Genomic DNA, 13920 nt, shown 5'->3' with positions numbered 1-13920 from the left:
TAAGTGGTACTTTGATGACCTGCTATGTCCCTAAAAACCTTTAAATCAACCACCTTAGTTCTTTTTTTCCTTTGGAATAATACAATTATAGCATATTTCTCCAGCACAGTCCCACTTTCTTGTGTTTAAAGATTCATATGTATGAAATGCTTGAAAGAAACATCATTTGTACATCCAGTCTGTTTCCCAGCAGGCACAGCTTAGCACAAACCGATAAAAAAATGAGGGGTCATAAAATACAAAATTCATTTTCATACCCATTGGTGTGTAATTGAATGCATTCTTTGAATAGTGACTATAAATTAATTCCAAGTTAAAAGCAGTGAAATATTCTACCTCTTGCCAAGGAGTCAGGAATGACACAAAACATTTTTCCTCCTTCAGCAAAGAAGGGATAACAGTGATCTCAAAAGTTATTGCCTTCATCTATCTGAACTATAAGCTCACCTCACTGACTGTACAGGAAAATTTGGAGCTCCTTCAAAGCTCAGCCATCCAAAGACATCAGAGATTCACATTGGTTTAAAGTACATCTTAAAACACTAGAATATTGTTCCAGGATATTAAATTCAAAGAATGACTGACTTTTGTCTCTCTGTGAGTTAGGACACAATAGTGAAAAGTTCTGCTTCAAACACAGAGATTGATTCAAAAATTTTTGAAGACACCTATGTCTACCAGTCTATAACATTGGTATCACCCTTTAACATATGTATTAGAAAATGAAAACATATCAGGTATTTTTCTTTATAGGAATATTCAATGTGACAACTCACAAGTCTCAAAGTGACTCATGTGCTAAGAAAAATATTAATATTCAAAAATGTATCAGTAGAAGCCTGGCTCTGGTGGCTCACACCTGTAATCCTAGCTATCAGAGGAACAGAGATCTGTTCAAAGGCAGCTCAGGCAGGAAAGTCTGTGAAACTCTTATCTCCAATAAACCACCAAAAAGCTGGAAGTAGAGTTGTGGCTCGAGTGGAAGACCAGCCTTGGGTAAAAAATATAACAGAGAAAACATCATAAAACTCTACATACACAGTTTTTACCAAGCCCTCGGGGACTTAGTCACAAAAACATGACATTAGAATCTTATTTCCCAAGCAAAACATTTTCCCCCAAACGAATCACTTTCTTAACTCTGTAAGCACTTCTCTACTTTTAATACAACTTTCCTGTTATTAGCTGAACTTCAGAAGATCATGTAAGAGGTTACAACTGAACATGTCCATCTGAGTGTCCAGTGCTTCCCCTGTCCCATCTGTCCCCATCCCTCAGACTCATTTCATATTTCCATCTTTCCATATGTACATTGTGTTTTCTGTTCATCTGTCTTTTTAAAAAGAAATTTGCCAATGCTGTTGGGCTATAAAAAGTGAGTTTTACTTTTATGTTCGAAACTTGGGCTACCAAAATACTTTCATGTTTCCCCTTCATTGTTTGACTTTATCATTATAAAACAGATCTGTGTTTTTGCAAGTAGAGGTAGGTTAGTCCCCTTTCTGTGATGCACGCTTCCCATAGGTGAAACACAAATTTCTTGAATGAATATGGACGATGTCCACAACCTGGAAACACATGATCAGGGTAAACAAAAGCCTCCTGTTAGAACTTTGGTGGAGTAGCCTAAGAACTAAAGAGGAACCGTCCACAATGCCAGGTCTCAAGCAGAGCAGAGAATAGCTCTTGTGCCCAAACAGCCACATCTTGAGAAAGAAATCCACTTGGGAAGATGGAGCTCATATTGAACACCAGCAGACACACCTGGGTGACATTCTCACCAGGTTACAAGAAGCTGGGGAGGTTGAGCTTAATGAGGAGTCTCACAGCTTGCTCTTATGCCTCAGAACTTGACCTCCAAGTGAGGCAGAGGCAAGGAGAGCTACTCCACCACATGGCTGCTCCTTGGTGCCTGAATCAAACAACTAGGAATAATCAAGGCTGAATGCACTCATGCACCTGCACAATCCTCCATTAGAGTGTCAGGAACCTGGACACTATCCGGATACTCACCCACAAGCTTCCTGCAAACACTGGAACAAGAAGCAGTGATCACACTCAAAGACAGGCATAATGCAAAGTGAACTCATGTGCAAGGTTTATGAAATACTGAGCAAAAAAAAAGATAGAAGGGATGAATGAAATAGGAGAAATTTTGACCAAACAAGTTTTCAGAGGGAAAACACAACAACCATCATGAAAAGATGCAAAAATATTTATTGTGTGTATTATAACATATAAAATATATGTTATATACACACCTATACCATATATAATTATAAAATCATATATATATCTTATACATATACATAATAATATAGTATATAAATTATATAATATAACATGTTGACTATTATATATTATGTATATTATATGGTATATATGGCATATATTATACAAATGTGTATTTGTATATATAAGATATTTGTATATATAAGACATATTATAAAATGTATATTATACAAATACATATATGTGTGTTATATAAATTATAGGTTCTTCTATATATATGTTATATGTGTCTATATTGTCTTCCTCCAGCATTTATATGTATATATACATATATACACATAATATATATACATATATACACATAATATATATAAATATATATACACATCAATATATATACATATAAATGCTGAAGGAAGACAAGGAAACATCAGAAAAAATAGACTGCACAAAGTTAAAGGAATTCTGAGGAAAATTTCAGACCCAATATACAGAAAAAAAGAATAGAACAGAATGTAAGAGACTGGTGAAGAAAGACTCGCTAAAATGAAAGGATGCTCATCAATGGAAGCACACACCTTTCCTCAGAGGAAAAATCGTCACGGTATCTACCCACTAAAACATATCTCAGAAATATTACTAAAATTCTGAAAGAATCCTTTGAATAACCAGGAAAAGAGAACCATCTAAACATACCAACCCATCAAAATAATTAACAACAACAACAATAATAATAATGAAGATAAAGCAAAGCCCAAAGCATCTGTGCTGGATACTGATGGTTCAATCTATCATCATAGCTATTCTGAAGGCAGAGACTGGGCGCCCTGGTCAGCTCAGGCAAAATTTCTCAACTCAACAGGAAAAGTTGGGTACCTGGTTGCATTCCATCTACTGCAGGAAGCATAAATAGCAGGATCATAGTTCACGTTGGCCCAGGTAATACACCCCCCGCCCCCGCAAACAAAAAAATGACAAAATAACAATTTAAAAAATTCAAAAGAATGGCTGGGAATGGCAGAGTATTTGCCTTTCAGAGGCAAAGCCCTGAGTTCAATTCCCAGTACCAAAACACCAGCATTCCAAATAATCCCTTTTGTGAGTAAGTGTAACAGTTGCAAGAGCTGAAGATGTGGTGATGTGCAGCAGTGGGAAGGAGTTCTCTGAACGTGTGTGCATGAATTGCTCCCAACTCTGGAAGACAGTTTCGCAATATTGAGAAGTTGAAGATAAATAAAACCCAGAATCACAAAAGAATCTAAGAATTACAAAAGAATCTAAAGAATCCTCTCCATATACCAGCCACAAGAGGGTCATCACTCCTAACTTTCCTAAAGTCCATCAGAACAAACTAAAGACCACAATCATTTTCTTACAGACGTGAGAACCAAATAAGCCTGCAAGCAGGGTTGAGGAAAAGCACCAACAACTCATGGAATACATCTTAAATTGTGTTGAAGACAAAAATAGTTATTACCACTCAGGGTGATAAAAACTAGAGAGAAAACACAGAAACTATTATCACAAAACTAAAGCCAGGTGCGAGGGGCTCATGTCTCTAATCCCAACTACTCAGGAAGCTGAGATGTGAGGATCCAAACCAGCCCAGGCAGGAAAACCTGTGAGACTTTTATCTCCAAAAACCTACACAGAAAAAGCCAGAGTAGAGCTGTGGCTCAAGTGGTCCTTGAGAAAATAATTCAGGGACAGCATCCAGGCCCTTGGTTCAATCGCCAGGACTACAACAACAATAACAAAAACTAAAGCCAGTGGTCTCTTGCACACTTCTGCATGTGTGTGTGTGTGTGTGTGTGTGTGTGTGTGTGTGTGTTGTGTGTGATGTGAGTATAGATCAAGGAAGAACACAACTCATCCTTCTATTCTTCCCTAAGGCATGGGTCAGGCTTGAGCAGGAGAGCTATAGTGATTTGGAGTTAGCAGTGATATTTAAGTTTTAAATTGGATATCAGAGTGACACTTATTTACCAAAACTGTTCATGTATTTAAATATGGACCTGCACATTTAGAGGCTGTTTTATAAATTAAGTATTTATAATTAAGAGCATGGGCAATTAATTCCACAGCATGCTGAGCAATTGAACATAATTGTCCTTGGCTAGCGTCTTCATGCCAGGAGCTCCTCCTCCTCTCAGTCTAATATCTTTCCACTCAGTTGTAACTGAAAAAAAAAGTACTATATTTGGTGGAGCAGTTTCTAGAAACTAATAAAGATGAATATAAATGGGGTAAATCACCCAATAGATGACTTATTTCAGACTGCAGAAAGAAAATGGAACAAAGGAAACCAAGAAGATGTATTATACTCACCCAGATCCTACACAGTAATAATGAAAGGCAGCTACAATTTTTCTCCATTCCTAGGAACAACCTAGGTGGTTGAGAATAAGTACCCTGGCTTAGGGTTCTTATTCTAGGGCATGGTTTGTCATCTCATCCCTCTGGAATATTCCATTGCTTCCTTTTCCTATTAGCCTTCCTTGCCCAAATATTTGCTGTGCGTTTGCTCTACTCCAAGCATTGCAATAGGTTATATAAATACAGAAATGTGATTGTGGTCTTTGAAGCACAAAGTCCCAAGCTGACAGATCACTATGGAAACCATGAATGATCCATGTCTGTGAACACTTAAAGTGTGACCATGAAATACTGAGATGGGCAAGCTACACTACAACAGACTCAATAGGACAAAAAGGTTTAAAAAAAAATGCCATGCGTTATTTCAGATAGCTGTTTCTATAATCTACCTCTAGACAACATTGATACTTATCAGCTATATATTGTCTCTCTTAAAGTTTCAGATTAGTCTCATAGAAATTAGCTAATCCCTGTTAACAAGGATTTCTTCTTCTTGACAAGCATACAGTACCTAAAGAGTGATCTCTGTTAAGACATGTTACTAAATGATGACAACTGTTTGTCTCGCATCTTACAAAGTCTCTTTTAGAGATGTGATGGGCATTATTAATATCATAGCACTTATCTCTCCCAGCCTGAAAGAAAGTTGATTGAGCCCATTAAAATATTTTTCATATTTTCCTAAAGATGAGGCAAGAAGTGCTTTCAGATAATAAAATTCTTACATTTTTATTAACTATCTATTAATGGAAACAGTAGAGAACCCTACAAGAAAGGTATCTTTCCTATTAAATTTTCACCTACTGAAAAAGCAATACAAGCTAATTTATAACTGAGCATCAAAGCTAACACATCAATGTTGCCTAACATGCAATAATCATATTGGTAAAATCTGTAAGACTGAGTGAAAATGTAATTGTAAATAACATGCAAAGTAGTGAGGAACCATATTTAGACAGAGGGCATGGACCAAAAATGTCAAAATACATGCAAATTTATACTACCCTGTAGTTCTTAATATTATGTCTACCATCAAACGCACTATAGAAGCCTTTCCAACATTAAATCATTTTTTTTGCTTTAAAATATTCTAATTTTATGATAATAAAGGACACAGTGCCATAAATTCATACTATGCACAGGCTTTCTTATGCTTCCTGACTTGGGCTTTCCTGGTAGTTCTATCGGGTTTTTTAAGTTATCTTTTACTATTTAACCCATAATTTTAGGTCTTCTGCATGTAGAAGCTTTTCCTTGAAGCTTTCTCTCAGAAAAAGAAGCAAACTAAATTCCACAGCTATTTTCTTTTCTAGTATTTTTTCATTCAAAATAAAAATGGCATATTTGAGCTCTGATTACTTTCTTCACTAAACTAGAAACATTTGATGCTTCATAGAATTTATTTTCACTCCAATTGTTTAAAAGCCATGGCATCTTTGTTCATCTAAGCCCTTCCTAAGTGTCAGATATTATTTCAAGTCTAAGTGATTTAATACTGAATGACTCAGTTAACATGGCCTGCCTTCACAGAGATTACATTATGGAAGGTCCGACCTATGAAAACCAGAAAAATGGAATCTGCACAAGGTCCTAATGTCTTAGGGCGGTTGGGCTTGGAGAAGTGGGTTCAGTTATAACAGCTGCTCAGGGGTGACCTGGTTGATGAGGAAGAGTTTGGGCAAAGCCTGTGACGTTGGAGGTGTACTCTCTGTAACATTGTAGGTAAAGAACTTCGAGACAGAGCACACAGGCAGCGCACACAGCTCCTGAGCTGAATACAGCATGTATGAATTCACTCAGCAGGTGAAAATCTGGGTGAGCAGTTGAATGTAAGCTGAGGTCAAGGAGAATAAACAGACTCGTAAATAAATATAGTCATGGAACGGATAAAATGACCAAGGGAAAAAGTGTAGCCAATGGTTCCCGCCTGTAATCATAGCTACTCAGGAGGCTGAGATTTGAGGATCATGGTTCAAAGCCAGCCGGGCAGGAAATTCCATGCTACTTTTACCTCCAATGAACCAGAAAACTGGCTCGAAAAGCTCAAGGACAGTGCCCAGGCCCTGAGTTCAAGCCCTATAACAACAACAACAACAACAACAAGAGTTGTTCCAACTATCGAAGAACAATTCAGCAGAAAACAAACATCAAAGTCTTGATTAAATACCTATTCTTATTTAATTAGAGATACAATTCCTTTTTTTTCTTTTTTCAGATTTTTTTGTGTCAGTATTAGGGCTTAAACTCAGGGCCTTTCAATTTCACTTGGCTTTTTAGCTCAAGGTAAATTCTCTACCACTTGAGCCACAACTCCACTTCAACTTTTTGGTGGTTAATTGGACATGAGTCTCTCACAAGCCTTTTATGCTCTGGCTGGCTTCAAACCATGATCCTCAGATCTCAGCCTCCTGAATAGCTAGGATTATAGGCATGAACCACCAGCACCCAGCACAATGCCTTTTAAAGGCAAAAGGAAAAGCAAACCAATAGCCTTTGGAAATGATGGATTTTTGCAATTGTTTACACTTCCAGCATATTCCACCTTACCTGCTAACTCCCAATGAATAATATGAATAGTAAGAGACCACTAATAGTATAAAAACTGATCAACAATTTGGTTTTAAAGCATGTAGGCAGCACAATCCTTTACTTAGATTGATGACACCCTCTCTCTTCTGTCTAGATATAACCAATATTTTTTAAAACCTATAAAAAAGTAGTATTTTTTCTTTCCCAATTTTTTTTGCTTGTATCAGTTATAGGTTTGCTTGTATCAGTTATGTGGAGAGAGACATACAAATGTGCTCTAAAGAGTGCTCCAATTGTTAAGCTTCTTTTAATTTGCATCCATCCATTCATTTAGTACTAATTCGTCCTAAACACTGTGATGGAGAGTTTCCTCCATTTTATGAAGCTGTGATTCCCTAACTATAAATAAATATTCCAGACCTTTACTTTTTGCATGAGTAGAACCATTAGCAAATTTTAAATTTTGTCACACAGGTGCAAGCAATTCTGGGCCTTCCACTAAATTTCATAAGAATATGAGATTGGAGCTGGGATTCTCTCAAAACCACTTCTATCGTTTATTATTCTATCTTCTATCGTTTATTAGCACTAATAAAACAATCAACCTCCTGTATATGTAAGATTTTAAATTAATTTCAGCATTTAAACTAAAGCCATGACTCCTTCAATGAGCACAGGATTCTTCTGCAAGAAGACAGACATGATTTATCTGACACAGAGATTATTCAGAGATGGACATTTTCATCGACCTTAATGTGATTTCTCAATGTACTCTAAATACTGCACAGAATTAATAGAACTTTAGCTTATGGTAGTTAAGTACTCTAGGCCTCAACCTTCAAGCTTATTATCGACTTCAAGATTTCAAGATCCTTATCTGTTATAACTGTTCACATTCTTCACTCCCTACATCCTATGTGAATACGCACCATCATTTACTTCCACCTTGAGTCTAGCTATTCAGTTTAGTTGATACCCACCATTGTTCCTTAACTCCAGGGCCTCAGACTGTGTGGCCAAAACCTTAAAATAACCTTAGCTATGGGTTAATATAAAAACAAAAATTTTAAATAGACTTAAGGTATATCATCAAGATTCTGGGTTCTATTGTGAATAATTGTGAATTCTGGAGGGATTAATGAAAATGTGTCTCATAGAACTTAACTTGGGACCCATGAGCTTTTACTTGGTGCTTGAATTTCTTGTATGAATATCCAAACACACAGAAGATGGCAAAATTGACTGGAGCTAAAGAGCACTTCATACAATAGTGCCTTGAGAGCCCATAGGAGTTTATTCTGAAGACTTGAATTCATCTTTTCCCAAATCAATCCAAGTCCCACCCTACAGGATGCGTTTTCTCTTAATGACACCCTGAAGCTCAAGAACATGAGAACAAGTTTAAAAGGGACAAAAAAAACTGTGAAATGTTTCTTTGAATCAATAGACCCCTGGGTCTTGAAATAATCTCCAACTTCCAGAGTTTTTCAGTCAGACTTAATGGGTTTTAAAGAGTCATATATAATATTCTTTTGGAGAATGTTATGTACTTTTAAGAGAATAGTAATTACATGATAGGGAAGCCTTCCAAAGTGTGATAATTTCTTTTTTAAATTTCCTCTCACCTTCCACTAGTAGTTATTTCAAAAATGTCTTCATTTATTTATCTAGTTGCCTATCTATTTAGTTTTTGCTGGTACTAAAGCTTGAACTCAAAGCCTGTGTGTTGTTCCTTAAGCTTTTTCCATTCAAGGCTGGTACTTTGAACCACAGCTCCACTTCTGGCTTTTTGCTGGTTAACTGGAGATAAGAGTCTCATGGACTTTCCTGCCTATACTGGTGGCTTGCATCTGAGATCCTCAGATCTCAGGCTTCTGGATTGCTAAGATTGTAGGTTTGAGCCACTAGTACCCAACTTCTGTTTCTCTTTTGACATAGTATTCGAAACAAGACGTAAAGGAAATAAGTGTTCGATTCTTGCTCTTTGATTTTGTGTTTTCAATGAACATAAAATCATCAAAAGTAATATTCTGCTACTAGGATTGACAAAATGAAACTTACCAGTTTCTCTCTGAGTTCCCTCGGTCGAGGTCACACGCTGTAAAAGCACGCTAGGATAGGCAGCAATGGCATGTGAGGATCCCAATGCTCTGTTTCCAAAATAGAAAGGTCCATCATTGAGTGACTTCACAGTGCACATTTGTGATATGAACACTCCAAGACTAATGTTACACAATTAAATACTAGGCTCAGAAACTCAATTCAACAGGACTATACCTGCTGAAGAATAAATGTTTATCAACAAATTTTGCTAATTCTAAGCAAGAGTAACAAATAGAGACATCTGCTTTCTGAAGAACCTCCATTGAACATCAGGAAAATGCAGACGCATTAAATGTTGTTGTATTATTTGTTGCATTATTATTTTTTAAATAACGATGACTTCCTTAGTATAAAATCTTAGAATTGATATTCCTGGTTCAAATATCATAAGCTATAAAAGTTTTTAATTTGTAAGCCAATTGCTAACCATAAAACTAGGGTTTATGAGGGATCAGACTGCTGAGAGTTTTATATTTAGGATGAAGTCGGCACTCAATAGACAGGAAATGAATAACTTAGAAGGCCCATTCATTTCAGTTTCACTCATATGGCATACCCATAGATTTGGCCATATTACTGAAGTAGCCCTTAAACTATGTCAAGAGAAAATATGAAATATTTGAGGGTGTAGGCAATTTGGTAAAATTCTATCTAAAATTCTAGAATTTATTGATCTGCTACCAAAAATAGGCCAAAGAGACTGATCATCCATAGTTGCTTTTGTTTTGTATTATATAGTCCAGGATGAAGTATTATGCAATCATCAAATCAGAACAAATGGCAAATGTGTGTGTGTATGTGTGTGTGTGTGTGTGTGTGTGTGTGTGTGTGTATTTGTGCCAACCCTGGGGCTTGAATTTAGGGCCTGGGTGCTGTCCCTGAGCTTTTTTGCTCAAAGTTAGAACTCTATCACTTGAGCCACAGCTCTACTTCTGGCTTTTTAGGGATTAAAGAGTCTCATGGTCTTTCATGCCCAGGCTGGTTTTAAGCTGTGATTTTCAGATCTCAGTCTCTTGATTAGTGAGGATTACAGGCATGAGCCACCAGTGCCTGGCCACAAATGACATTTTTGTCAGTACTTCTGTATCCAATCTAATAGAATCTAATTGACCCAGACAGCCAATCAACTTAAGAAAAATATTTAAAATCATTAAGAGCAGAGTTGTTTCAACACAACAGAGAGGGTGGCAGGGCATAGTGGTACATACCTGTAATCCCAGCACTTGGGAGGTAGTCCCAAGGTAGTTTGGGTTACATAGAGAAAATCCAAACCCAGATTTTTTTAAAAGATCATCAAAATCAGAAATGCCATTACTTACTACCTTACAATTTGACCAGAATAACCTAAGCATAGCTTACCATGTAAAACACAGGAAATCCTCACTGATCACAAAACTAGGCTTATTTGCCTGAGTTATAAAATCCACTTACAGAAATGCAGTGTGATCCTTTCAAACGCACCAGATAATATTGAGTGAAAAGTGGGCACTATTCAATTTTTATGGAAATATTAACATTTGCAATGCACATCTACATCTACCACTATGGTCCTTTAAAAAAGAATGTTTTAATGAGTAACAATCTTTGAATTTTGAATACAAAGATACATTTCCTAACCTTAAATGTGAAAAATGAAGACGTATTCTATTTTGTTTTCTCTCTGCAGATCAAAAACAGAAAAAGGTGGAAAAGAAAAGCATGTGTTTAGAAGATTCTTTCCTATTTCTTCATACTCGGTTCTAGGAAATTTCTTTGGTTGAGCCATTATTTTCTTATAGTTGCCTGAAATTATTGGGTCACCTTAGCAATTTGTGTTTCCCAAGGTGTCGTTAGGAGGGCTTTAAGTAGATTACACATAAAACCTGCCTCACATCTGTCACAGGAATCTATGTGAATTGAGCAGAAACCTTTGCAGAGTCTCACAAAGAACTGGGTAATTCAGGCTAATTAGTCCAAGAGCCTAATTGTCAACAATTCTCTACCTAATTTTCTAATTGATTCTGCTCTCCTTCTGTTGTTTTAATTCTCATTGCTAAGCTTTCCTATCTGCATCATGCAGAGAACGAGATTTCAATTTTTAAAAAAATTCAGTCTGATGATTTTTTTTCTTTTTGTCTATTTAAGCCCAGGTTTTCAAAGAATCTGAGTCACCATGTCCCAGAACACGCATTTCTGTATTTATGTCTCTTTCAGCATTCCCATCTCACCCCTAACATTAATGAAATGGAGCTAACTGCTAAGGTAGGAAACAAGTTACCACCATGAACTAGCTATAAATAAAGACAAGGCAGCTCAGGTGGGTTGAAGTTCAGGCTTTATGTGCCCCAGGCTGTCACTGAAGTACATGTACTTGTTCTTAATTTCAAAGGGTGTTGATCTTCCTCATTAAGCAGGACATGTTTTCATTAAAAATGGGAACTTGGGGGTATTAAGAGACCTTGCTCTTCCACCAGCTGCTGGAGAAAACATTCTCTTGAGAAAGACATTATACTGAAAGATATTATACCCAATCAGATTTTTTATTAATGAGTCTTCTACTTATCCCTAAATCATTATTATTGTTTCTCAGATGATAGGTCTCATCTAAATATATTGAAATGATTTTCAAAGGAGCTCAAGTTAACTTCTCTAGTTATTAAAAGCTGACTTGAAATGCTAAACTATTTGGGTAAATCTGTTCATTAGTGGTACTCTGTTAGATGAACCTGGGCCTTGAGAGTTAAATTGGGTAAAGACAGAAAGGAAAAGGTCCAAGAACTTTAATTGCCAATACAATAATTTCTTCTCCTTGGTAATTTGTATCTTTCCTTCATCACAGATAAAACAAAATCGCTGGCACTGAAACCACACCTATTCCATTCCTTCCAAATTTGAGTATCGTCCTACATAAGCCAAGCAAATGATGCCTGATCTAAGACATAGGATATTCTTGATAGCCAAGACTATGCTTTCTCTGATGTCTATTATACGCAGGATGTGCCAGTTACCCCCTATTTCTGATAATGTCATATTGATGAATTAATGTCAAACAAGCCGAGGGAGAAGCAGAACAAAAAACTAGACCGATAGGAAGAGGCAGTGGAGGGGCAGAGACAACCATCCCTTTTCTTCCTGGAAAACAGAGATAGCGGCCCTGGCAGAGAGCAACACCCTGGCAGCCCTCGAACAAACATGCACAGAGGATGGCTGCCCTTTCCCCAGGGATTAAGCTGGATAGTGATCCATCCAGATGTGAGAACCCCCGAGACTGGCCTTAAAGGGATACAAAAGGCTGACCCCACATGTGCTGCAATGAGCTACTGATTTCTTGCTCTCTTGGCTTCCTCTTCCTTTTCTCCTGCCTTGCCCAGGAAACAGGTGGGCAGAACCTCCTACTTCCCGTTGGAAGTCTTAGTTGGGGGTTGTACCAACCCACAAGTAGCCAAGAGGCCATCCGCCCCTTTCCTGATGCCTTTCTCTTACTTTCTAGTAAAGTTGCCTCTGCCTCACTTTTCCTGCTTCATCATTCCTTATTAAATGAGGAAACAAAAGGATCCAAGACCCCTAGACAGTAGCCAAGCTGTTAGAATGCATTTTAGCAGGACAGTGTTGATAGGCCACATTTCTGAAAAAAAAATTAACTGAAGAGGTGTGCAGAGGTTTTGTCTGTGGTCTTAGGGCCAACAATTGTGTTTCAAAGGCCCATTGAGAGCAGTAATATAATCATGCAGAATAATTTCAAGAAAGTAACTGACCTATCTCCAGATACTTTTGGAAAGAAGCAATGCTCAAAATTCCTGCATTCCAACTATGTTCTGTGCAAGCAGCTTTCACCTTCTGTTAGGAAAAGACTAACCTTTCATTATTAGATTTTTTAAAAGAAAATTACAACTCACTCTGCTCTATAATTGCTACAGCAGAGTTATTAAAATTCCAAACTTATGTAATATTATCATAAAATATGGCATTTTTTCTCAAGAAAGACACAAATTGGATTTGAGCTTATGCACTGTAAAACCCAGATGGTTTGCTAAACTACTCAGACATCCTCCAGTTCAAAAGTTAATTGAACTGAAAACTAAAATTTTTTGATAATTGATATGCTTTGAGGGACTTGGGCAGAATGATAAATTAGTCTCAAGCAAGAGGTGTTAATAGAGAAACCATGGCAATTGGTCAGTGAATATTGGCAAAATAGGATAGGTAGGTAGGTAGGTAGGTGGGTAGGTGGGTAGGTGGGTAGGTAGATAGGTAGATAGGCAGATAGGTAGATACATAGATACATAGATAGCATGACAGATAAATGAAACATTACCTGGGCTTCCCAGGGTAAAGTTGTTTTTCTTCCTCCATTTTTTTACTCACAGGTATAATATCAGTTATTATTTTACTCAGTTTAACTTGTTCTAGAATACAAAATAAAAGTTTCAATTGTACATTACTATTACTTTTCAAGTTCTAAATGTATTTTTCAAATTAAATCACAAATCACAGACTTTTTAGAGTTACGATCTCCTTCAAAAAAAAAAAAATTACTGTCACAAAGATATTCAAGAAACACACTTGAGTGGATTTTTTCACCCCATGCTACTCAGAAGTTTTGGAATTTCTAGAATTTAAGACTGAAAAAGCATAGTGTAAATGAACTGTATATATCAAAGGAGCTCTTCCAGAAAAATGCCTACACCAGCATAGCATACA

The 13920-nt window shown here is 36.8% G+C and overlaps 1 protein-coding gene across 1 annotated transcript in view; it reads right to left on the bottom strand.

Annotated features, from left to right (window-relative positions):
• The window catches only part of Iqcm (IQ motif containing M), a 174841-nt gene that overhangs the window by 132493 nt on the left and 28428 nt on the right, over window positions 1-13920 (bottom strand). The window contains exons 7-8 of the mRNA XM_042701602.1: window positions 13535-13625; window positions 9199-9287 (exon numbers count right to left, since the gene is read on the bottom strand). Coding sequence (XP_042557536.1) covers window positions 9199-9287; window positions 13535-13625 — 180 coding nt within the window. The remainder of the gene's footprint in view (window positions 1-9198; window positions 9288-13534; window positions 13626-13920) is intronic.

Source organism: Dipodomys spectabilis, unplaced genomic scaffold (assembly GCF_019054845.1).
Source record: "Dipodomys spectabilis isolate Male_0828 unplaced genomic scaffold, ASM1905484v1 ptg000297l, whole genome shotgun sequence".
NCBI classification, from domain to species: Eukaryota; Metazoa; Chordata; class Mammalia; order Rodentia; family Heteromyidae; genus Dipodomys; species Dipodomys spectabilis.
Note: the sequence above shows the minus strand (reverse complement) of the source record. Positions and strands in the feature narration are given on the sequence as shown.